General features: G+C 39.9%; 1 protein-coding gene across 1 annotated transcript in view; it reads right to left on the minus strand.

The window, feature by feature from the left end:
* Positions 1–20,870: 20,870 nt before the first annotated feature.
* Positions 20,871–27,297, minus strand: part of GMPS (guanine monophosphate synthase) — a 76,725-nt gene continuing 70,298 nt past the window's right edge. Inside the window, exon 16 of the mRNA XM_010365895.2 lies at positions 20,871–26,400. Within this exon, the coding sequence (XP_010364197.1) occupies positions 26,299–26,400 (102 nt within the window). The 3' untranslated portion in view covers positions 20,871–26,298. The remainder of the gene's footprint in view (positions 26,401–27,297) is intronic.

The following is a 27,297-nucleotide window of genomic DNA, read 5'->3' on the forward strand; positions in this document are numbered from 1 at the left end:
ATAGAGAGAAAAGAAAAATATGGTAACTATTAGTGGTATCAAAAATGGAATGAGAAAGGGCAAGGAGGCAAGAGAAAAACACTGTGTCAGTCAGACATGGAAGACAGCCACAGAGCCAAAGAAACAAAAATAAATTTCTCTCTCTCCCTCACTCCTGACTTCCTTTTTTTTGGTTTTTTTTTTCCTTCCTTTAACAATCATGGAGTGGCCACTATGTGTCAAGCTAAGTAGAAAACGTTCTACACCATGTTCTATAGGCCGGGCGCTGTGGCTCACGCCTGTAATCCCAGCACTTTGGGAGGCCGAGACGGGCGGATCACGAGGTCAGGAGATCAAGACCATCCTGGCTAACACGGTGAAACCCCGTCTCTACTAAAAATACAAAAAAAAAAAAAAAAAAAAAAAAAAAATTAGCCGGCCATGGTGGTGGGAGCCTATAGTCCCAGCTACTCGGGAGGCTGAGGCAGGAGAATGGCGTGAACCCGGGAGGCGGAGCTTGCAGTGAGCTGAGATCGCGCCACTGCACTCCAGCCTGGGAGACAGAGCGAGACTCTGTCTCAAAAAAAAAAAAAATGTTCTATAAAATATAAGTAAGACTCACTCTCTGCTCTGTGGGTCATTGCTTGGGACTAACACTTGGGAGAGTACAATAGTAAACCGCTAGTAAGATGGTCATCAAGCTTTTAAGAGGAATTAAGAAGGAGTGGCAGAGTGAGGATCAGATGACCAAAGATTTAACTACCAGGGATCTCATCCCTGAAGTTGGGAAAGTGAGTCTGCTATGGAGAAAGGCCAAGGAGAGCAGGGTGGGAGGGCAGCTGTGAGAGCCACTTCCTACAGCCTAGAGTCTCTGAAGGACCACAGATTTAATTCCCACCCCACATTTCGAGGTCGACTTACCAGATGTTGCCATTCTTGGAGTAAGAATGTTGAATTGCCTGTGCTCAGAGACCTGGCCACCCAGCTCCCAGGCATTATAGGTGCAAATGATTCACACCATCCCACATCTAGTGGTGGCGTGGTTACACCAGGAAGCCTTTACACACGGGGAAGTTCAAGAGAATCCGTGTGTTAGTGCGCACACTGGGTAAGGACCCGGACATTTATTTTTGTTTCTTTGGCTCTCTTCCATGTCTGACACAGTGTTTTTCTCTTGGCTTCTTGCCGCATTCCATTTTCAGTACCACTAATCATTATATTTTTATTTTCTCTTCCCATATCTCCATTTTTAAAACACTGCAGGGTGTGGGGTCAGAGAGGAGATTCCCTATCTGTACTTCAGTTGTGGGTTTAGCTGAGCCAGCTGGAGAATCACAAAATGCCAACCTGGTGCAGCCTAAAGCAGGCATTCATGTTACATGGAATTTTTAAATGGGTTAAGGAAAGTTCATAATTTTTAGCATTACCAGGAAACACATAAAGATATTATTTAATATATTATTGATTCGCACTCTGTTTCCAAAAGGCTTTTGAGGTAGCTCTTTGTTGATGCTAGGTTCCCATTTTCTTTTTTCTTTTTTTGAGACGGAGTCTTGCTCTGTTGCCCAGGCTGGAGTGCAGTGGCGTGATCTCGACTCACTGCAAGCTCCGCCTCCCGGGTTCACGCCATTCTCCTGCCTCAGCCTCCCGAGTAGCTGGGATTACAGGCGCCCGCCACTATGCCTGGCTAATTTTTTGTATTTTTAGTAGAGACGGGATTTCACTGTGTTAGCCAGGATGGTCTCGATCTCCTGACCTCGTGACCGCCTGCCTCGGCCTCCCAGAGTGCTGGGATTACAGGCGTGAGCCACCGCGCCCGGCCCCCATTTTCATTTAATGGGAGGAAAGCTTCAGTAGAAAGAGTCATGGGCCGGTAAAATTTTGATGGGAGAAAATGCAGCAATAAATCTGAAGTATTCACATCACAATAGAAGATCTGCAGAAGCTACAGGACAGTGGAGAAAAGTGATACATGTGCTCAGAAAAAGGGGTGGGAAAAAGAATTTCAAGTGGAAGACAAACTTTCCTTCCGTTGTGCCATATTCTACACAAAAAGCAAGAAACATTGTATTGCTACTGTGGACTTTAAAAGTAATACACAAGGCCGGGCGCGGTGGCTCAAGCCTGTAATCCCAGCACTTTGGGAGGCCGAGACGGGCAGATCACGAGGTCAGGGGATCGAGACCATCCTGGCTAACACCGTGAAACCCCGTCTCTATTACAAAAAATACAAAAACTAGCCGGGCAAGGTGGCGGGCGCCTGTAGTCCCCGCTACGCGGGAGGCTGAGGCAGGAGAATGGCGTAAACCTGGGAGGCGCAGCTTGCAGTGAGCTGAGATCCGGCCACTGCGCTCTAGCCCAGGCGACAGAGCGAGACTCCGTCTCAAAAAAAAAAGTAATACACAAATAGAAATAACATATTAATTTATTCTCTTAAAGGTTGTATCATATAGAATACCAAGTAAAATGTTAAAGCCCCAATTCCCTTATCTCTTCTACTCATCTACCCCAAAGATAACTACTTTATAAAGTTTACGGTTTTTTTCTAGGCATTTACATATTTTTTCAAATATAAATATGATTGCTATACATTTTTACAACAGCCCATGGAGTTTGTATTCTTTTAAAGAGCTACATGTATACTCGATTATAAATGAACCCTACTTTATTTGACCATTTTCCTGTGGACAATGAGATTTTTTTTTTCCTACCCTGTTTTATTTAAGAGCATTATTTCATAATCATCACTATCTAAATCAAGGATCTGCATGTCTATGAATCATTACGGAAACTTATGGAAATGTAGAATTAAGGTCAACTTAACAGTTTTCCTTTATAAAGAGAATTGTGAAATATACCAATAAAGACCAAGAAACACACTTTTCAATAAATATATTAAAGTAATTGTCAAAACAGACATCATTGCTCTGGAATGCATAGGGAAGACAAAAGAGTGAGAAATAGGGAGAAATAGTGAGGGATAAAGGAAGAGACATAAACTGTTTACACTTTCAGAAGCTCAATGGACATAGTATTAATAATTTACTTTGAAATACATTTTCTGAAATAAAGCATCTCAGCTTTCAAAAGTCCAAAAATATTCGTAAATTTGCCAAGTTTACATTTATGTGACCAACAAACATATGAAAAACAAAGCTCATCATCACTGGTCATTAGAGAAATGCAAATCAAAATCACAATGAGATACCATCTCACACCAGTTAGAATGGTGATCATTAAAAAGTCAGGAAACAACAGATGCTGGAGAGGATGTGGAGAAATAGGAATGCTTTTATACTGTTGGCGGTAGAGAAATTAGTTCAACCACTGTGGAAGACAGTGTGGCAATTCCTCAAGGATCTAGAACTGGAAATACCACTTGACCCAGCAATCCTATTACTGAGTATATACCCAAAGGATTATAAATCATTCTACTATAAAGACACATGCACACATATGTTTATTGTGGCACTATTCACAATAGCAAAGACTTGGAACCAACCCAAATGCCCATCAATGATAGACTGATAAAGAAAATGTGGCACATACACACCATGGAATACTATGCAGCCATAAAAAAGGATGAATTCATGTCCTTTGCAGGAACATGGATGAAGCTGGAAACCATCATTCTCAGCAAACTAACACAAGAACAGAAAACCAAACACTGCATGTCCTCACTCATAAGTAGGAGCTGAACAATGAGAACACACGGACACAGGGAGGGGAACATCACACACCAGGGCCTGTCAGGATGTGGGGGGCTAGGGGAGGGATAGCATTAGGAGAAATACCTAATGTAGATGACAGGTTGATGGGGGCATCAAACCACTATGGGACATGTATATCTATGTAACCTGCACGTTCTGCACATGTATCCCAGAACTTAAAGTATAATTTTAAAAATTATTACTTAAACTATAGCAGCAGAAACTTTCCTAAAATTCCCTATTTTCCAAATTTTCAGTTAAATATATATACACACACTGTGGACTAGAGAAAATGACTTTTTCGATTTTACAAACCAGGAGTTAAATTTCATAGAACAATACCCTTGTCCTCCAATCCCCTAGCTTCTAGAATATTGTTACAAAATACTTTTTGTGTGTTTGTTTGTGATGAAGTCCCCCTCTGTCGCCTAGGCTGGAGTGCAGTGGCGCGATCTCTGCTCACTGCAACCTCTGCCTCCCGGGTTCAAGCGATTCTCCTGCCTCAGCCTCCAGAGTAGCTGGGATCACAGGCATGCACCACCACACCCAGCTAAATTTTGTATTTTTGGTACATATGGGGTTTCACCATCTTGGCCAGGCTGGTTTCAAACTTCTGACTTCAAGCAATCCACCTGCCTCGGCCTCCCAAAGTGCTGGGATTACAGGAGTGAGCCACCACACCCAGGCAAATGTTGTTACAAAATACTTTGGAAAGTACATTATATTTTTGTCTATATACATGAGCCAGTTTATATGAAGCCAAGGTAGATATCACATATGAGGGATAGTTTATTCTCTCTTCCCATCTCCTGCAGCACTAGTTGCCAAACTTGGAATTCCCTTAAGGCTGCATTTATAAAAATGTGCAGTATTCAGTCATCAAGAAGCAGCTGAGGATCTAAATTTATCAGTCTGGAAAATAACTCGACGTCAACCATCTTTGCTCCTTAGAGGCTGTAAGATTCAGAGGCAGAGTTTTGAGGCACAGGCAAGGTGACAGACACAGTATGGTCTCAATTGGCTCATTACATTTTTCTGCCAATTACCTTTTCATGTGCATTTATTTAAACAACACTTACGTAGAACTTTCTATAGCCCAAGCTGTATTCTAAAGGCTTTGCTCTCATTGCCTGTTTCTCATCTGCCAACTGGGAATGAAAATAATAACACCTACTTCACAGAGCTGTGAGGTTCTATGAGGTTAAGTTTGTCTGAGGCCGTATCTACTGCGTGGTAGAGTCACTTAGCCATGCTTCATCTTCTCTGGGTTCAACCTTTTCCATTTCCCTTAACCACGAGTTCATTCAGTCCCCCAGTTCACTGTGATGGAGATTAGATGGGACCTAGAAGTTCTATCCAATCCCATCTTTACTAGTCTCCAAGTTTTCTAGCACTTGTTCTTGAGTGCTCAGTTGAAATTTATGATTTAAGAAATTTAATATTTAAATCTTTTTTTTTTTTTTTTTTTGAGACAGTTTCACTCTTGTCACTCAGGATAGAGTGCAGTGGTACGATCTTGGCTCACTGCAAACTCCACCTCCCAGGTTCAAGTGCTTCTCCCGCCTCAGCCTCCTGAGTAGCTGGGACTACAGATGCCTGCCACCACACCCGGCTAATAATATTCAAATCTTGAATTAAAATATTATCATGAATACAAAACCTAAAAGAGTTAGGAGAGCCAGAAGAAAAACTGGAATTTTTAAAATAGTTTTGAGAAATTATGAAAGCTTTTTCCCTTTAACTCTCATGCGACAACAAAATTTGATATCTGGGAAAGAAAGAGAGTTTGATGAAGCTTACAATGGATTTAGATCAATGTAAACCAGTTTGTGTTTTTCTAAATAAATTTCTCTGGTTAGGGTAACTATTAATCACATGTTAATTAGTGACAGTGACCCAATATTAAAAGTCAAGAAACAAACTAACCAAAGATAAAACAATGAATGTTGTAGTATATCGTTAGGTGTACACCATCGCCCCCCACCCCCTCACAAACACATCCATTTCCAGTTATGTGCACCTTTCAAGAGTCACTGTTGACCTGCTACAGAATGCATGTTCAAGTCTCCTGGAGGCCTGATCTGTCTCTCCTGCGGGCAGATAATTTATGGTTTTCCCCTCTCTAATGCAGGCCCCTAGTGGTGTGACTTCTAGTTGTGGGTTTACATTATACAAGTTCAGTACCATGGAGCTCATTGCACCTTACAAGGTGCCCAGCTTCCCAAGGCCTATTTAGTTCAAAACACCTGGTCCAACAAAATAATTAAGTCAAACCACAAGAATGGGGTTTCCTGGTAGGCAACTGCTTTTCTGTAGTATTTTCACTTTTTCTTGGGCTTTCAAAGAACTTATGCTCCCTTGCCAAGTACCAAAAACTTTTGCTTTTATCAAGACTTTTGTTTCACATGTCCCTAAGGCTCTGCAAACCACTTTTAAACCATTAATTTTATCTAAAAGTCGTATTCCTGGTTTCTTCAGGTACTGGTTAAACAAAATTAGGGTTTAAAGTGCTGTTAGTTGGCAGAGCAAGGTGGCTCACGCCTGTTATCCCAGCACGTTGGGAGGCTGAGGCAGGTGAATGACTTGAAGTCAGGAGTTTGAGACTAGCCTGGCCAACATGGTGAAAGCCTGTCTCTACTAAAAATATAAAAAATTAGCCAGGTGTGGTGGCATGTGCCTGTAATCCCAGCTACCAGGGAGGCAGAGGTGGGAGGATTGCTTGAACCAGGAGGTAGAGGTTGCAGTGAGCTGAGATCGCGCCACTGCATTCCAGCCTGGGCGACAGAGCAAGGATCCATCTCAAAAAATAAAATAAAATAAAAATGATCCTCAGAGGAGTATCATTTGGGGAATTTATTTTTTCTCCTATGAAAGTAGCATGTGTTGTGGGGAATTTAGAAAATTCAAACCAAAAAGGGGGGAACTTTAGAATACCCTCTAATTTCATTACCCTGTGATAACTCACCAATAACATTTTAATGAACACCCTTACAATTGTTTTCATAAGGATATTTTTGCAGAAATAAGTTTAATTAGTACATGCTTCATATACCAAAAGTATCTTCTTGTGATTACAATTTTCTATCACATCAATTTTAATATCTATTACATGGATGTACTTTAATTCATGTAACCAATATACTGCTGTCTCAGGTTATCAGACTCTGAGAACTTGCACCTAGAAGAGACACCCCACTGGAGACCCTGAGAACAGGAGGCCATGGTGTGATGGGAGTTCTCTCTCAATGAGGAGAATCACAGTGCCTTTACAGCAGAGTGTGAAATGCATAGGTTATATCAGGTGGAGGATTCTTCGGAACTGTGTTTTCATTTATGGAATGAACAGTCCTATCCTGTGTTAAGAGGCCACAGCGTTTAAACACTAAACCTCTCTTGAGGTGTCTGCCCATCTCACAATGTATTTATTTAAAAGTGATGTTACTTCAAAGCCATGTTTACCTTAAGATAGACACAGTTAGATAGATGCCAAAACAATTATAACATTGTGTATACACATGTGCTAATATACACTCATATTTCCTAGCTTGTCCACTAGGGTCTGGAGGCAGTAACACACACCCCAGTAGCAACAAGCTCCTAGATCTTGGTTTCTATACCATTCTCCAAAAGAAACCAGAGCTCTTTGAAGAAGTGGCTGATTTTAGGGCTGGGGCAGGGAATATATAAGATGAACCTGGAATATGACAGAAAGAAAGGCTTTACAAAAAGGAAAAAAAAGATCAGACATCTCAAAGCGACAAAGGTGCCAACCTAAAAGAGCTCCCAATGGCCCAAACTGGAGCACTTTCAACAACAAAATAAACAACATAGTCCCATAATATAATAAAATAAATATCCATGAGTACATACTGGTCTAAACAAATGACTGAATGGGAGAAAAGAGTAAATCTCCTGTACAGAACTCTAATTTATGTAGATACTCCCACCTTCCACTCTCCTCCCCCAATTGCTTCCAAACAGTAGGGTGTAGAAAGGAAAGAATAAGTAACTTTACAGTGAAGGAATCTGGCCAACACTACCTTGGCCTGGTAGTCAAGGTTAACATCATGAGTGCCAAGACATAGAGATAGCATGTTCCTCCTGAAATGACATCATGAAGGCATTTCACCTTTGTGGTCTTCCTCACAAAATCCATAACTTCGTTCTGAAAGAAATATCATGCAAACCAAAACTGAGGAAATATTATTTGGCAATAAAAGTAAATGGAATACTGGTACAATCTATAATGTGGATGAACATTGAAATCATGCTCAGTGAAAGCAGTCACAAAAGACTACATAACATCTCACTGCATGTGTATGAAATGTCCAGAATTGACAATCTTCTGCCCCAGCCCTAAAATCCATAGAGACAGAAAGTAGATTAGTGGTTTCCTAGGGCAGGGAAGTTTGAGGGGAAACTGGGAATAACCACTAATGGGTAGGGAGTTTCTTTTTATTTATTTACTTTTATTTTTTTCAAGTGGTCAGTCTTATTACTGAAGTTTTTTTTTTAGAGGTGATAAACTGTTCTACAATTATCTCTATAATGAGAATTACAAAATATTGCCAAAAGAAATCAGAGATGACACAATCAAACGGAAAAATATTCCACACTCCTGGATAGGAAAAATCAATATTGTTAAAATGGCCATAGTGTGCAAAGCAATTTATGGATTGAGTGCTATTTCTATGAAATTACCAATGACATTTTTCACAGAATTAGAAAAAAACTATTCTAAAATCCATATAGAACCAATAAAGAGCCTGAATAGCCAAAGTAATCCTAAGCAAAAAGAATAAAGGCAGGCATCATATACCCAACTTCAAACTATATTACAAGACTACAATAAACAAAACAGCATGGTATTGGTCCAAAAACAGACACACAGACCAATGGAACAGAATAAAGAACGTAGAGATAAAGTCATACAAGTACCACCATTTGATCTTTGACAAAGTTGACAAAACAAGCAATGGAAAATGGACTCCCTATTCAATAAACAGTGCTGGATAACTGGCTAGCCATATGCAGAAGATTGAAAGTGGATCCCTTTTTTTCATCATATAAAAAATTAGGCTGGGCACAGTGGCTCACACCTGTAATCCTAGCACTTTGGGAGGCTGAGGCTGACGAATCATTTAAGGCCAGGAGTTCGAAACCAGCCTGACCAACATAGCAAAACCCTGTCTCTACTAAAAATGCAAAAAATAGCCAGGCATAGTGGCGCATGCCTGTAATCCCAGCTACTTGGGAGGCTGAGGCATGAGAATTGCTCGAATCCAGGAGGTACTTGGGAGGCTGAGGCATGAGAATTGCTTGAACCCAGAGGTTGCAGTGGACGAGATTGCACCACTGCACTCCATCCTGGGAGACAGAGTGAGACCCTGTCTCAAACAAACAAACAAACAACAACAAAAAAAACCCCTAAAAGAAAACCTAGGAAATGCCTTTCTGGACATAGGCCCTGGGAAAAATTTCGTGATGAAGACACCAAAAGCAATTGCAACAAAAACAAAAATTGACAAATGGGACCTAATTAAACTAAAGAGCCCCTGCATAGAAAAAGAAATTATCAACAGAGTAAAAAGACAACCTACAGAATGGGAGAAAATATTTGCAAACTATACATCCGACAAAGGTCTAATATCCAAAATCTATAAGGAACTTAAGTTAACAAGCAAAAAACAAATAACTCCATTAAAAAATGGGCAAAGACAGGAACAGACACTTCAAAAGAAGATATACACATGGCCAAGCAGCACATGAAAAAATGCTCAACAGCTTACCAATCATTAGTAAAATGCATATCAAAACCACAATGAGGCTGGGCACAGTGGCTCACACCTGTAATCCCAGCACTTTGGGGAGCCTGAGATGGGCAGACACGAGGTCAGGAAATAGAGACCATACTGGCTAACACATTGAAATGCCATCTTTACTAAAAAAACAAAAAAATGAGCCGGGCATGGTGGCGGGTGCCTGTAGTCCCAGCTACTCGGGAGGCTGAGGCAGGAGAATGGTGTGAACCCAGGAGGTGGAGGTTGCAGGAAGCCGAGATCTCGCCACTGCACTCCAGCCTGGGCGACAGAGCGAGACTCCATCTCAAAGAACAAAACAAAACAAAAAAACACAATGAGATACCATCGCACACCATCAGAATGGCTATTATTAAAATGTCCAAAAAATAATAGATGGTAGCAAGGTTACAGAGTAAAGAGAACACTTATGCTGGTGGGAGTGTAAATTAGTTCAGCATCTGTGGAAAGCATTTTGGAGATTTCTCAAAGAACTTAAAACAGAACTACAATTTGATCCAGCAGTCCCATTACTGGGTATCTACCCAAAGAAATATAAATTGTTCTACCATAAAGACACATGCATGCCTATGTTCATCACAGCACTATTCACAGTAGCAAAGACATGGAATCAACCTAAATGCCCATCAACAGTGGGCTGGATAATGAAAATGTGGTACATGTACACCATGGAATACTAGACAGCCATAAATAAGAATGAAATCATGTCCCAAGAAGTAACATGAATGGAGCTGGAGGCCATTATCCTAAGTCAATTAATACAGGAACAGAAAATCAAATACTGCAGGTTCTCACTTATTTATTTATTTATTTTTTTTTTTTTTGAGACGGAGTCTCGCTCTGTGGCCCGGGGTTGGAGTGCAGTGGCCGGATCTCAGCTCACTGCAAGCTCCGCCTCCCGGGTTCACACCATTCTCCTGCCTCAGCCTCCCGAGTAGCTCGGACTACAGGCGCCCGCCACCTCGCCCGGCTAGTTTTTTGTATTTTTTAGTAGAGACGGGGTTTCACCATGTTAGCCAGGATGGTCTCGATCTCCTGACCTCGTGATCTGCCCACCTCGGCCTCCCAAAGTGCTGGGATTACAGGCTTGAGCCACCGCGCCCGGCATGTTCTCACTTATAAGTGGGAGCTAAACACTGAGTACACATGGACACTAAGAAGGAAACAACAGACACCAGGGCCTACTTGAGGGTAGTATCGAGTACCATGCTTTTTACCTGGGTGACAAAATAATCTGTACACCAAACCCCCACAGCATGACAAACCTGCACATGTACCCCCAAACCTAAAATAAAAGTTGGAAAGAAAAAGTAAATAAAATAAGAATTATACTGGATAACATTTAAAAAGTTAAACATGTATCACAGCAATTTCACTCCTAAGAATGTGCCCAAGAAAAATGAATGCATATATCCATGCAAGCTTATACAACGTCATAGTGAAACTACCATTGCAAAATTATAACTGAGACAGTGAAAGAGATCTGACCTAACCAACTCCATCTTGCTTCTAACTTCCAAGCTGTCCTTGTTCATTCCTGGGCATAGGGCAAATTAACTTTGGGAGGAACTTAGTTTAGAGTTTAAAATAAAGACGATAACAACCCTTTCCCAAAGGAGACCTCCTTCTTGCCTGGAGACTAGATTGCCTTTGTAGGACTAACAAACTAGCCAAAAGATTAGAAATTATGGTTTAGGCATCATGCAGCTGGAGGCTACAGGATTCTGACCCTCTCTAAACTGCTCCTAAGAGATATTTTGCACACCCTGCACTTGACGGATCAGCTGGCACCGGCGGATCAGCTGGCACCACCAACTGGCTCATCTGATCTTGTAGCCCCCACATAAGAACTGACTCAGCCCAAGAAGACAGCTTCAACTCCCTATGATTTCATCTCCAAACCAACCAATTAGTACTCCCAATTCACTGGCCCCCTACCCACAAAATTATCCTTAAAAACTCTGACCCCCAAATGCTCCGGGAGACTGATTTGAGTAATAATAAAACTCTGGTCTCCTGCACAGCTGGCTCTGTGTAAATTAGTCTTTCTCTATTGCAGTTCCCCTGTCTTGATCAATTGGCTCCATGTAGGCAGCAGGCAAGGTAAACCCAATGGGCAGTTACAATAGCAACTCTTTTCATCACAGCCCCTAACTAGAAACAACCCAGATGTTGATCAGCTGGTGAATAAACAAATTGTGATACATCTTTTAAAAAAGAAATGTTCTACTATTGATGGCGGCAATGTTACACAGCTCTGTGAATAAACTTAAAACCACTGAATTGTACAGCTTAAATGGGTGAATTGTTATGTAAATTCTATCGCAATAAAATTGTTAAAAAGAAAACAAAACAAGGCGCATTCAACAAAGTACCTGACCAGTACTGATACAGGAAGTAAAAAGAAATCACTTAGGTAGATAGTGAGGGTAAGGAAGTCCTCAATAAGGTTTTCCTTTCAATGAAAAGCAGCCCCCAAATCATTTCTTTTCTAACAAAGAACAGCCTGTAAAAATCAAGCTGCAGACACAGATAAGCTGGAAGCTTGCATGGATGAATGCTGGCAGCTGTACCAATAGGAAAAGGCTATGTGGGGGCTAGGCATGTTCAACATGGCAGCTCCATCTTCCCTCTTCTTTGCCAACCATGTGTACAGTAAGGAGCAGACAACATGGTGCCAGCCAGGTAGAAAACACATTTGCGTAATAATAAGATTAGGGTGGGGTGGCCAGCTTCTTCGTGGGCTATGTAAACGTCACACCTGGTCCAACCAACCTTTGGGTCCTATGTAAATCAGACACTGCCTCCTCAAGCCAGTCTATAAAATCTTGTGCACTCTGCTGCAGACCAGAAGTCCCATTCAGGCACCCCTCTCTCTGCAGGAGAGAGAGCTGTGCTCCTTTCTCTTTCTTTTGCCTATTAAACCTCTGCTCCTAAACCCACTCCTTGTGTGTCTAAGTCTTCAATTTCCTTGGCATGAGACAACGAACCTCAGGTATTTCCCCAAATGACACCCACACCACTTCAGTACTATACAAAACTGTCAAGGTCATTATAAACAAGTCTTAGAAATTGTTACAGACAAGGGGAGACTGAAGAGACATGAAAACTAAATATAATGTAGTGTCCTGGATGGGATCCTAGAACAGAAAAAGGACATTAGGAAAAATCTAGTGAACTAGTAATAAAATGTGCCTGGTTACTAATTCACCAATATGAGTTCCTTAACTGTTATAAACGTAACGCACAGGAATGCATCCAGGCCTGTCTCATTCTACAGTTTGTTTTTTTTAGCCACCAAACCACACTGCCTCTCTGTAACCCTAATTATGGAAGCTGACCCTGCCCTCATGTTGGAGGCTTATCTCTGTCTCATCCAGGCCTGCTACTGAGATCCCAGGAGGCCTCATCAAAAAGCTGCACCAGTTAATAAAAGAAACATCACTTCCTCCATAGCTCTGTCTAAAGACAGATTAAAATATAAAACAGAATCAAAGTATATGAGAACCACGTTATGACTCTCTTCTGAGTCATAATGAGGTGATTGAAGCACGGAGTGGGCATTCAAATGTTGGTTAAATAAGTAAATGAATTAGCTTCTGAAGGCATTAAATTGCTCTTTTCTTCAAACACTTAAGAAGTTAGAATAAGAACATTTAAAAAGTTCTAAAAGTCTTTTTAGAACTCTACTTTCCAAAAGACCTCTGAGATTGAAAAATCAGTCCCTATGATCTGATACAGATTAGCTTGAAGGGGGAAGAAAAGCTTTTTCAGGTGATGTTTGTTTGCTAAAAGGACACTGGTCTAAGAAAGAAGCAGAATGAGTTTATTTTTAAAGTGAACTTGATGGAGGGGAAGGAGAAGCAAAGGCATATAAATATAGCAATGACCGAAGACAGGCAAGACTGACCAATGGGAAGAGGTATTTGCTCTCAAATGTGCTTGTAGGGGGCTGGGGGAAGTCCACCCTGACCGTTAGGATCCTCAAGGCAGGCGGGCAGGCAGTCTAAAATAGTGGGAAGTGCTCCCAGGCAGGAGTCCCAAGATGGGAGTTTTCTTTTTTTTTTTTTTTTTTTTTTTTTTTTTGAGACGGAGTCTCGCTGTGTCACCCAGGCTGGAGTGCAGTGACGGGATCTCAGCTCACTGCAAGCTCCACCTCCCGGGTTCACGCCATTCTCCTGCCTCAGCCTCCCCAGTAGCTGGGACTACAGGCGCCCGCCACCTCACCCAGCTAGTTTTTTGCATTTTTTAGTAGAGACGGGGTTTCACTGTGTTAGCCAGGATGGTCTCGATCTCCTGACCTCGTGATCCGCCCGTCTCGGCCTCCCAAAGTGCTGGGATTACAGGCTTGAGCCACCGCGCCCGGCCCAAGATGGGAGTTTTCTATGCAGCCCCAGCTTTAACCAGAGTGCAATCTTTCCACTGCTGGAAACTTAAGTTGCCCTACGGGATAAAACTAAATGCTTTTCCTGGGTCCTTACCAATTCTCATCTTTCAGAAATCTGAAAGAACTAGAGCTAAGCGTCAAATAACCTTGAGGCCAATAGTATATTTCCTCCCCTACTAAAACTGTCTGGGCTGAAGTTATCAAGAAATAAAACTATAGTCAACCCTTGTGTATGTAAGGTTCCAGGACTCCCGCGTATTCCAAAATCCACGCATACTCAGGTCCTCCAGTAAGCCCTGCAGAACTTGGGTATATGAAAAGCCAATCCTCCCTCCACAGGTTTCATATCCTGAGAATGCTATTTCTCCATCCACATTTGGTTGAAAAAAATCCAGGTATATGTGAGCCCATGCAGTTCATGCCCATGTTGTTCAAGAATCAACTGTAGCTTGTGTTTTCATGCCCTTCCTTCTCAGTGACAAAGGAGCAGTTCAATAGCTCGTCAGGCAGTAAGACAGAGGGCACGGGGCATAATTAGGCTAGAATAGCTTTCAGATGGATAGATACCAAAACACACTTTCAACTTATAATTGGACCAAGTCATACTGTTAGCTTCAACAGCTTGCCCTCACCAATTCATATACCCTATTTTTGTTTTTCCTAGGAAACCACAAGGATCTAGAATAATAATACAAAAAAGAAAGAAAGAAAGAAAGAAAGAAAAACACAAAACCTGACTTCACTTATTTTCCCCCAGATATTGGTGCAGCAAATATTTTAAATGGAGGCAGGCTGGCTTTTCACTAAAAGATGAAGAAAAGGAACCAATTAAAATAGAAACTCCTTTCCAGGTGGAATCAGAAATAAAGCAGGTAAGGTTTTGTGCCTCACTAGAGTGAGGTGCTGGTGGAGGGTGTGGGGGAGGCGTGCACAGGAGGCGCTGAAGATTTGGGAGGTGTTTAACTCTTGTGCTAAGAGGACTCAGGTAAACTTTAACATTATTTCTGAACTACTAAACCAGGATGATGGGTTTGATTAACCTAAACTGCAAAACTGAACTAAGGTTTTTCTTTCTGTCACACGCATTTTTTTTTTTTTTTTTTTTTTTTTTTTTGAGACGGAGTCTTGCCCTGTCGCCCAGGCTGGAGTGCTATCACCCACATTTTCAACATTTGCAGCCTCATTTAACGTATCTGTGGATCCTTTGCTCTCTGGCTTAGTTCTTTTGGATAATCATGCCAAGTTCCTACCCATCACAGGAATCGTGATTGGAATCCACCAGCCCAGCACCCTGTACTCTGCTGCCCCAAGTGATTACACGTGAGCCTCCTAGAAAGAACAAATACTACTCTTGCAACTCCTCTCCAATGCTGACAGGACTGAGTCCTGGGGCAAGTGGATCCAGGAACTGCACTGCAATTTCGCAGTAATTCCATCTGGACAAGCACACACTAGTTAAGACTGTCACAGTCCTAGAAGAGGTAGGAACAACAAAGCCCACATTATCACGATGTCTTCTGGTGGCAAGAAATCTTTCTCCCACCACCATCCCCTTCCTCCCAGCATCCCTGCCCCTTTGTGTATCTCTTCTGCTCTCACTTGACCACCTTATCCTGCTTACTCATAACCTCACCTTGCACAGTGCCAACATGGCCTCTCAAGACTCACTCTGAATTTTTTAGTTCTCATGCTCCTATATAACTCAAGTGTTTCAGAATACCCTAGTTTATTGTTTAAGACAGGGTCTTGCTGTTGCCCAGGCTGGAGTACAGTGGTGTGAACAGGCTTACTGTAGCCTCAACCTCCCAGGCTTAAGTGATCCTCCCATCTCAGCCTCCCGAGTAGCTGGATCCACAGGTGCACATAACCATGCCTGGATATTTTAATTTTTGTAGACACAAAAGAACTCACTATGTTGCCCAGGCTGGTCTTGAATTCCTGGCCCCAAGCAATCCTTCTGTCTCGACCTTACAAGCGCTGGGATTACAGATGTCAGCCACTATGCCAAGCCCAAACTAAACTAAACAACATTTTTCAAGTCAAGATCAGTGATTTACTTGTATTTGAACTCTCAGAGCCTGGTTCATGAAACGTAAAAATTGAATAAATGAACAAGCTTATTTACAGTGAGGTATTAGTGATCAAATCTATGATCTCTTTAAGGAGTTTCTGCTTTTTATTTTCTATTTTCTATTTTTTTGAGACAGTCACCCAGGTTGGAGTGCTGTAGCACAATCTCAGCTCATTGCAACCTCCGCCTCCCAGGTTCAAGCAATTCTAGTGCCTCAGCTTCCCAAGCAGCTGGGATTACAGGCGCACACCACCACGCCCGGCTAATTTTTTTGTATTTTTAGTAGAGATGGAGTTTCACCATGTTGCTCAGCTGGTCTCCATCTCCTGAACTCAGGCAATCCACCCGCTTCAGCCTCCCAAAGTGCTAGGATTACAAGCATGAGCCACCGCACCTGGCAGTTTCTGCTTTTTTAAAACAGACCTGCAAGAAGAGAGCAAGGCTTATATCAAAGGAATAAATGTCTAACAGTAGAATTCCAAGTATTAGACACCCAAGTGAAGCTGAACATGGGCAGGATTTAGCCTGCACCCTCGGCTTCCACACTTCACATCACCAAATAGGAAACCCACTTATATTTTTCCCCTATGTATAGCTTCAGCCTTTCCTGTTACAGCCCTAAGTGCAATGCTATTTTGTTTGTTTCCAGAACTCTAGACAGTCTGTTCCTTGGCAGATTCTGTTTGAATTGTAAATTAAAATATGATAGCATGGAGAATAGCATGCAAGGTTGGAGATTAGCAGACAGGAGTCAGTGTGTTCTGTTCTGTTAGGGTTAATATCATGTGGCATAAATTTCATAATGAACAATGAAATTGTTATATAATGGGGCAAGTACAAACCCCATATAGTTCAAAGCAAGTGACCCCACACCATCTTCAAAATCTGGGACTCTGTCATAGTCTAAATTTATCTGATTTGTCCCAGCTAATTGAGCACAATGAGACTATTAATCCTACAGCACTCATTTCATCTGCACTGCTATGTTTTAAATAAGAGATTATGCTTATGTTATACATAAAGCACCTTCTCATATTTTCATACTTAATGTACTGGTAAATCAATTCCTTATACATTCTTTCACTTGACCCACAGAGGCAGTATTATTCCTCCATTACATGAGTGATTCGGTGCCAAGGAGATTGTTGCCTTACCCAGGGTTACACGGCTACATGGAGTCAGTCAGAAATAAGATACCGGATTTTAGGCCAATGTTTTACCAACAGATTTAGACCTATATGTTACAAGTGAATATTCTAACATACTGGAACAAATATTAGATGAAATAGATTCCCAAGATTACACCTAACTCAACTAGGAATCTTATTCTTATGTCACTCATACTCTGAAAATGCCTCATTCCCATTTCTCAAAGATAAAATTTTTACATTTTCTATAATGGTCCTCTTCTGAGATTCAGGGTAAAGAAATCACACAAAGATGAAAATATAAAGATAGTTATGCTTCTTTAGTAAGCTTTTTAAATTCAACTTATTTCCAAACTAATGTGAGCAATGCTGATTCCCTCTCTGCCTTACTGAACGACATCTCTAAACTCAAACATATCCAAACGATGACCATTATTGTTTACTTAATGGGAAAAATTTAAAAATATATGTGGTGACTATTTCCCCTTACTTTACAAAGGGAAACCAACATAGTAACAACACTGTAAATAGCACATCTGGCCTTTTCTAAATCCAGTATATTAGAATATTCACTTCTATCATAATGGTCTAAAAGGTATGAGATAGTTTTAAATCTCTGTAGTAATACCAGTTACCTGAAAAAGCTAGCTCCAAAGTGAATTTAAGTATGCTTTAAATGTGGATCTAGGGACATTCTATACAGGTCTACTTTAAGAAATATATGGGATGTCTGTACCTCTACCCCAGGAAGATGCAATAAGATTCTTAAGTATCTATATTTTTGTAAAATATTCCAACTCTTAAATGTCAAAACAGGAAAGACAACACTTTCAATATTAAGGAGCTATATATATATGTTTTTTATTTTATTTTATTTTTTGAGACAAGGTCTCATTCTCTCACCGGGGCTGGAGTGCAGTGACGTGATCACAGCTCACTGCAGCCTTGACATCCTGGGCTCAAGTGATTCTCCCGCCTCAGTCTCCCAAGTAGCTGGGACTAGAGGTGCACACCTGGCTAACATTTGTATTTTTTTGTAGAGACGGGGTTTTGCCATGTTGCCCAGGTTGGTCTTGAATTCCTGTGCTCAAACTATCTACCTGCCTCAGCCTCCCAAAGTGCTGAGTGAGACTACAGGCATGAGCCACTGCACCCAGCCAAGGACACATATATATTTTAAGACATATCCTTCAAAGTTAAGAAAAATTGAGAAAAGAAAAAAAAATCACAATAATCAGACACCATGGTTCTCAAACTGTGCACCAAGGCACTCCAAGCCACTGCAACAAACTCACAGAGACACAAAGTGAACTATTAGCTTGTGGTCAATTTTCAACACAGCATCATGCTACATTCCATTTAATGATGTCATGTTTGCACAGCTGGCTGGGTTTTCAGTGGCTGTGATTAAAAACATGTATGTTGCAAAAATCAGCGTGAAAACAGAAAATGAGGATGGCAGTGATCTGATAAGCTTTACAGTGCTCAACAGATGCACACATCCCATTCATAGTTAACTTTAAGGATGGAAAGAATGAATTTTTTTCATTTACACATATTTTTTCAAATGGCTATGTTGATAGGACATAACTTTTTAAGTTGTTTTGTAACTATTAATAAATGGAACTGTTACTTATTTTGGCCTAGGGACACTACTAAAATTACTAAGGGAACTGTCAAAGAAGAAAGTTTGGGAACCTCTATACTAAATTCACATCAGGTACTCCAGCAGCCTGACCAGAAAAAGACAAAACAAGTACAACAATGCCATTCAAAATGTCTTTTATTTAATGATGAATCTTTAAGTTTCTCTTTAAGCAAAAATCTAACAGAAAATAGGTCAGGACAGCAGCATAACCATTAAATTAAGTAAATGAATTCTCCAAACCATCTAATTTCTTTAAAAAATCTCTGGGTACTGGCCAGGCACAGTGGCTCCTGCCTGTAATCCCAGCACTTTGGGAGGCTGAGACAGGTAGATCACTTGAGACCAGGAGTTCGAGACCAGCTTGGCCAACATGGCAAAACCCCATCTCTACCAAAAACACAAAAATCAGCCAGGAGTGGTGGCGGGCACCTGTAGGTCCAGCTACTTGGGAGACTGAGGAAGGAGAATCGCTTGAACCTGGGAGGCGGAGGCTGCAGTGAGCCGAGATCACACCACTGCACTCCAGCCTGGGCAACAGAGCAAGACTCCGTCTGAAAAAAACAAAAAATCCCTGGGTACTTATTGCCAACTTTTTGGAAATCTCAACCGTGTGCTATATGGCTAATTCAGTCACTAACGAATCATGTTATTCTAATTCTTGAGTCTGAGTAATAGGAATATTGGAGTGTGCTAATTGCATTATTCTACTTTTGTGTATGCTTGAGTATTTTCACAATAATTTTAAGAAGGTCGTTGAACACCTAATAGTCATGATATACAGAATTCTTGGTACTCTCTCATAAACAAAATAAGCACAATAAGCAGTTCAATCTATTATATGCTCACTACTACTCACAATAAAATAGAAGTTGTTTTCCAAAAGAATCAAAAGATGAGATTGTCTTACTTAGCTAGATAGATTTTTAGTCCACTGAAACTTTCTTCTTATTCAGAGTATCAATCATCCTAATGCAATTAGATAAAGACATCTTGACAAAAGGTTCATGTTTTCCACACCGTTTATGTAGCCATATTAAGTGGAAATTTTAAAAAGTTTTCTCTAATAATGTTATTTTTTAAAAAAGAATGTTTTGGCAGGTTTCATATTGTCTAAAGGAACAGTAATATATACACAAGGAATGGCATTCTGAAATATAAAAAAAGCATTTAATGATTAGAATTTGACACACTACTTGAAAACAGTGAAGTTAACATAAGATTCCTAGCTGCTTTTCTTAGAATCTATATAAATTAATTAGAATAACTCACTAATAATCTACTGAAAAAACAAAAAGCAGAAACAAAAACAGCTGTGTGGTGTTTATACAGCTTTTGATAAAAGGAGTATTAAGAGGCAGAATGTCAGTTTTGAAATACAGGAGTTCAAGATTAAACACCTAATACTTTTGTTATGAGTTATGCTAAAACAGTAAAAAAAATTTTCAAAAAATAGTTGTCTCAAATACAGTCTTCTCAGATAGCAGAAGGCCAGGCAAGGGCACTGACTTGAAGGGAAACAGACCATGGTAATATGACTGCCTGAAAGTAACTATGGAATTCAATTTCTCAACATTATTATTCTAATCTTCATATTGATAACTCACTAGTACATTTACTTTGATGGGTTTAATCAACTCTGATAACATAGTTTCAAACAATTAAAAGGACCTTATGTATTAAACAAAGGTTAAATTGTTCTTGAGAAACTGACAAAAGATTTGGTCAAATGTAAATGAATATGCAATAAGTCACATAAGTCTGTGTATATACATATATATGACTTTAATTTTATAAGTGCATGTGTATACGCACACCTTTAGCTTATCATTTAAATAAAAAGCTATCCAATGTTTTGTATCCATTATGTTCCCCGTTAACACCGAGCAAAATGCTAACGCCTCCTATGTATGTAAAAGAAATAAAGTAAGTTGTTACACAGAAACCCCTGACACTATATGCAATTCCTTATGTCCCATATTCTGATAATGTCTGTCCTCTTGGCTCTCACTTCTTGGACTTTCTCATAAACATGGAAGCTTCATGACAAAGTGTGAAATCATCATTTCCTCCTTTATGAAGTATACTGAAGACAAAAGGGATTAAAGTCATTTCACATTTAGCAAAGCTATTTTATGGCAACATTGTTACAACACAAAATAGACATTGCAGTTTACAATTAACAATTACATAGTGATTTCATAAACAATGAATACTACTTACTCCAATTAACAAAATATTTCTTTATAAAAAATATGTTCAAAAGGAGGTTTACATTCACTTCTTTAATATCAAGGTTGTAACAATGGTCTTAGGAGATGCAAAGACAGAAAACTACTTACCTTAAAAATCTGTATTCTTGAAGATATGTACTCCACTTGGATACTGCTCAAGGTTTAGGCTTCCCAGACAACTCAGAGGATTTTGGAGTTGTACTTAATATACCCAAGAAATAGCCAAATTTCCTAAACTCAAAATTTTGCTAACCAAGGGCCCTTAACAAAGTTAAAAGACACCACACGGTTCAAAAGTAAACAAATATGTTGCTTTTGTTTTGAGACAGCGTTTCACTCGTCACCCAGGTTGGAGTGCAGTGATGCAATCTCTGCTCACTGCAACCTCCATCTCCCGGGTTTAAGTGATTCTCACACCTCAGCCTTCTGAATAGCTGGGATTACATGCGCGTGCCACCAGGCCCTGCTAATTTTTACATTTTTAGTAGAGATGGGGTTTCACCATGTTGGCCACACTGGTCTCAAACTCCTGACCTCAAGAGATCCGCCCGCCTCGGCCTCCCAAAGTGCTGGGATTACAGACATGCGCCACCATGCCTGGCTACAAATATGTTAATGAGTTAATTAAGATGGTGCTGCTCAAATGATTCTAATTCAGGAAACTTAGGTTGCAGGTAGGTAATCTCCAGTTCTCTAAAGAATAATACCCAAATGGCAGGAGGATTTATGTGTTGGTGCAATAATAGCTCAGTCTGTTTCATGACCTAGCTAGAGTCAGAACTGGAGCAGTGGCTACAGCACAGGGGTGGCTTTCTCCTCTCTGAAGGAAAAGTAAAGAAGTAGGAAGAACGAGGTTGAAAGAACAGCCTACACAGTTGTTGCCCAGATCTCGAAATTAGCAACAAGTATGTCAGCTGTCCTAATTATTACCAAACAGGTCCTGGGAGTGTCTGACATACAACATAATAAAGGTATAATCAGTTCCAGAATCTGGTTCCTGGATATGAACTAATTTAGCTCTAAGACCTTCAGCAAGACCGTCTCTACGTCCTGCATTTCTCTCCTATAGGTTTGACAAAGATTCACCTGTAAGTCTGATGAAGATAGGCTAGGTATGGCCCTCAGTAAGAATTTATTTTGGCTGGGAGATTTAAAACTGTAAATGCTTGAGTTCTACCTCCAGATTCTAATTTTATTTAATTGGACATCAGACCATGGTGTCTGATTAAGTAACTGTCCAATTATTTAATTGGACATATTGTATTTTTTAACTACAGGTTATGTAATAGGCATGAAGTATTGAGGAACACTGACAAAAAGGTTAAGAGTTCAGTGAGACACTGAGGCCTCTTCAGTACATAAAAATAGGGTTGGAAGTTAGCATGTTGACACTCTTTGGGGGATTCCACATCTCTTCACTTGCCATTAAGTGAAACGTTCAGAAATTTAAGAGTCAACAATGCCACCATTACTGCTGGTCAAAGTCCTTCAGTGATTAAAAAGATATCGTGATCCCTCCATCATCTGGTGGTGTTAAATTACTTCAGTAAGAACAAAAGATGTGCTTTCCAAGGGTGGAGACATCCAACTTGTATTCAGTTCCCCATTACATTCTGGATTTGGGTCAATGAAAGCAGCATCCATTGGGGTGATAGCTAAGGCGTGCCCTCGCCACATATGAGTGAGATTTCTGGAGGGGAGTAGTGTGGAAAAGTGGTTTTAACATTGGGCAAGAGGATGTCAGAGAATTTCTGAAAGACAGGCCTATCTCTAGAAACTCACTGTAAGTAAAGAGACAATTAACACTTTCGAAGCCCATTTATCCCTGATGGTCAATTACACACTAAGAACTTCCTTTTTAAGATTTGCCCTGAAGGGCCCTAGAGCATTACCTCTTCCATGCAGAGAATCAGAAAGCTTGGATTCTAGCTCTAGCTCCCAACAATTAGCTGTATATAATTGATGATAGGTGACTTCATTAGTGTCAAAGTCAAAGCATATTCTCTGTCAGCTTTTCAAAAAAAACACGCAGTAAAGAGAGATTCCTACCAGGAAACTTTGATGGGTGTTTTTCAAGTGTCATCTCACAGCAGAAGATTCCTCAAGTGGTCAAACCTTGCCAACAGCTTCAAACAAAAAGGTAACTAGGATTTAACTTTACAGTGCATTTTGATGTTTCCCTTTGTGTCATATCTGACAATAAAAGAACTTAAAAACAAAAAAACAAAACAAAAAAAACACTATCCAGCTTCTCCATTCTGTCTCCTGCTTTGCTTTTTCTTGTTTATAAAATACAAATTTACGGCTGGATTTGATGTTGAAAATTTAATATAGTTACCTCATGTCACAGATAAACAACAAAAATGACTTGACCAAGTTCACAGTGTTGTTTAATGGCAGAGCAAAGCACTAAAGACGGATAGTCCTGCCTTCCTAATTTGAATGCTCTTATCTCTACAGGTTAGGGTCAAGTTATTCAGTAAAATAGGCTATCAGGAGGTTAAGCCCAAACAGTGAGGACACAAACTTTTATGATGCTTGTTTGACTAAATGCATGCAGTTTACCTCAAGATTAAGGGATTAAAAAAAGGTTGGAAAACAGTGTAACCCTATCTCCTGGATACATCTACAGACCTGTATTTAGGAATTATGCCAGGCTGTTATTTCTAACAGAGCTAATGATCATAGATGGGGCCTTTAAGGCAGGACTGGGTATTTGGTTCTTAAAAATGATTCTGTGCCTGCCTGTCTTAGGAATAAATAATGCTTTCAATGATCTGCATTCTTCTGTCTACCTAAAAGGTACAAAGAAAAAGAATATATTTAATTAAAGAGAGATGTGTCCCAGGTAGATGGTAAGCAATGGGAATAAAGTCATGATATGCCCAGCATAACCAATGATGAATGTTATTAGCCAGGTAGCCACCATTCTAGTCTTAGTCAAAAATAAGCATCTCATAAGTTTACTTAATTTTAGGTGTCAGAATACACGTAAGGAAAGGACAATCTAGACTAAGGAAACCTGAAATTTAATTCTGAGATTCATTAGGGAACCATGCCTAAGATGAGTTTATTTTCTTAACTGTAAAATGGAAGTGCAACCTTTAACTTTCCTCAGTGGCTCCGATGAAATACTGTGAAGGTACAGAGTAATGCTATATGGCACAAAGCAAAAAGTGCTGTGCAAAAGAAGACAGTGTGCTAAATATTAGGAAATTCCTGAGTTCCAGAAAATTTAGATTTTTAAGAAACTATGTCATGCCAAGATGTGTTTTGGAGAAACAATTTTTCCAATATCGATTAAGTATATACTAAGTATATATTAGGAGGGATTATATAAAAGGTCTTCAAAAAACAAGTATCAGGAAAACACTAAATTAAGCAGAATTTAGCAATTGTTTTTAACTTCAGAATTTCTCAGAGCTTTGAATATTGTATACCATGAATCTCCAAGAAAGGACAACTGAGCTTATTCTCCCCAAACTTATATGACCACCTAATCCTTTTTACATGGACCTTCTCAGTGGAGCAGTGTTCCATATAACATACTTAGGGAACACACATTCTTACTATTTTCCCAAAATTCCTATTGTTTGCTTCAACACAAAATAGTAAGACACTGTGGCTAGAATTTTTTTTTTTCATATAAACATAAAGTGTACTGACACATGTTGGTAAGCATTTTATAGGCTGTCTATTCTAGCTCTCAAATAACATGACTCTAAATCTAAGCCAGATCACTAACATAGCCTCTTTCCAGAAGGCCATAATGAGTACCTCCTCATCAGGATAGAGAATGTACCCTTTAAGTTTTGTAGGAGTCAAGTACCCCTTTGTCTTGGGGACAGATTTCTGTTAAGACAGACAGAAACTCTTCCCTTGCTGGTCCAGCAGCGGTTTTCTTGTTCTCTGGACCAGCCAGAATAAAAAGACGACTTCTTGCCACGCATCATTTTGTTGTTTATCTAACACTGAATCCCAAATAAAATTTCATACCTGATTAATAGATCTGACCTTTTAAACTAGAAAAGCAGCAGCAACCTGAGATGGAATTGGTAAGAGAAAAATATGGTAACATTCTTAGCTAAAATACTGAGAGAAACGGAGAGTTTAAGTCTACTACTGTCTACAGTACTTATGTGAATGTTATAAAAGATCTGTTAGAAACTGGTGGCGATGGCAACAAGTCCTGCACCAGTTCTTAAATTCTCTCTTATAGCTAGTAGAAAGGATTACAAAGTTTGGCAAACATCTTGCATGGATCAAGACTGTTCACAGATGTCTGAGCAACGAACAATATGTCTATAGATTAGATCTAAGAGCTCATTTTACAACTGTTTACTAGAAGATATAAACATTTTTGCTCTCCCATTTGTAAGCTGTAAGTATGCATCATGGCTTCTGGGATCTCAGAGCTGTTTCTCGGACCAGCAAAAGAAGAGATGAAAATGTCCTCTTGACCTCTATTTGCACTACACCAGAAATGTCACTGAGCCAGTTTCTTCTAGGGAGGTAACAGAAACATTCTATGCAAGGCTGTGGGGGGCTGGTAATATAAGGCTAGGAGGATAACGCTCCTTACTAATGAACAAGCTGACATTGAATAACATGGCATCTATGTGAAACATGGTTTGAAAACATTTTAAGATCATTCATAGACATGTGAGACCACTCACAGTTTCTTCCTCCCAAGGCTGTGAAATAAAATTCAAAAGTACATCAACAAATTCCTGGTGCTTTTCCATTTTATGGTAGCTTACATTTTATACCCTCAGTGTCCTTCAAAAGTGGCTGGAATAGCCCACCTATACCTTTATCTGATATGTTCATCTCTTTTTCACCCTTTGGAGAAATAAGATTACTTATAAGAAAACTGATTCTCCAAAAAGTATATATACATAGTACGTAACACTGGTAAATAATGGGTGTTTCTAACAGTTCTTAGAAACTGGCAAAGAGAAAGAAGCCCATAACTACCCCCAAACTCACCCACCTTCATACATCTTCACAGAGACATCAATAGCAACAGTGAATTTATACATAAAGAATAAGTGAGGCAAAGGCAAAAGCAGTATCAATCTGTCTGAGTGTAGGCAATGGTGCCTTGATTATTTACCCGTACAAACTCTTCAGTCCCTTTTGGTTATCCCCAACTCAGCTTTTAAGCCGTAGATTTTTGCTGTGGAGAACTCAGATGTGATGTAGCTGCTCCAGTAACTCTTTTCACAGTACTGCATGTCAATAATGGGAATGATTTCTAATCAATTTAAACTGCACACGGTACTTTAATAGAACAAGAAGTTTATTACTCCCACTCAGTAGTTCCTGGGGGCTTTGATGTTAAGTCATACATAATTCGAGAAATACCAGGAATCTTCTTAATCTCAGTGACCATCTTTAATACCACCTATTAAAAAAAATTACAGAGAAAAGTCAGCATCCACTGCATGTCCAGCAGTCCTACAGGGCTTACATTTCTAATTTAAAATTAAAAGTTGACTATTTTCACTATTGTCCTCCACATATATGGGATGGTTTCCGATTAATCTTATAGAATGAACCTACTCCCCTCTGCAGGGATAGGTTTAAGTTACTAAGGTTTAAAATATTAGTGACTTAAACTCAGTACTACTCAAAGTGTGATCCACAAACAGGTGCTAGTCTGCAATTTGTGTTTGTGACTGAGCCACAACAAATGCTTAAGAACATACAGTGATTTGACATTGCTGTGGCATCCAGGCATGTGACTTTATGTGTTTCAGCCAATGCTCTGCAAATTATCTGCAGCTTAAACATACAACTCTAAGGTGGCACAGAGTACACTGTAATAATCATTATCAAGTATACAGGAGGAGAGGATAGCCTGCTCACTTGTCAAATTTGGCAAATTTGAGTCTAAGAGAAAACTAACAAAGCCACATTCCCCAACCCATCTACCTAGCTACAACCACAGCCTCGTGTTAGTGCACTGGAGGCAGTGGCCCAACTGATAGAGTCTCACTTTGATTTTCATTTGCTATTATGCAAGTAGCTCCTTTGGAATGTTCTGGTGAAAACAAAGAAGGATCAAAAATTGAGTTGGAATTGGTAGTAGGGAGAACATTTAGGCAATTCTTGGGTGTCTGGCCCTAAAGCTATCAAATTGCATCCTTATTTCTAACAAACTCTTCTTCACTCCTAGAGTTTTCTTCTTTATTTGGGGAATACTATTTGTAAAGTAGAAACTGGCAGGATTAGATAAAATTATTATAATTGATTATTGTTTATATAGTAATCAGACATTTGGAGAGCATTTATAACTTAA

Source organism: Rhinopithecus roxellana, chromosome 1 (genome assembly GCF_007565055.1).
Source record: "Rhinopithecus roxellana isolate Shanxi Qingling chromosome 1, ASM756505v1, whole genome shotgun sequence".
Classification (NCBI taxonomy): Eukaryota; Metazoa; Chordata; class Mammalia; order Primates; family Cercopithecidae; genus Rhinopithecus; species Rhinopithecus roxellana.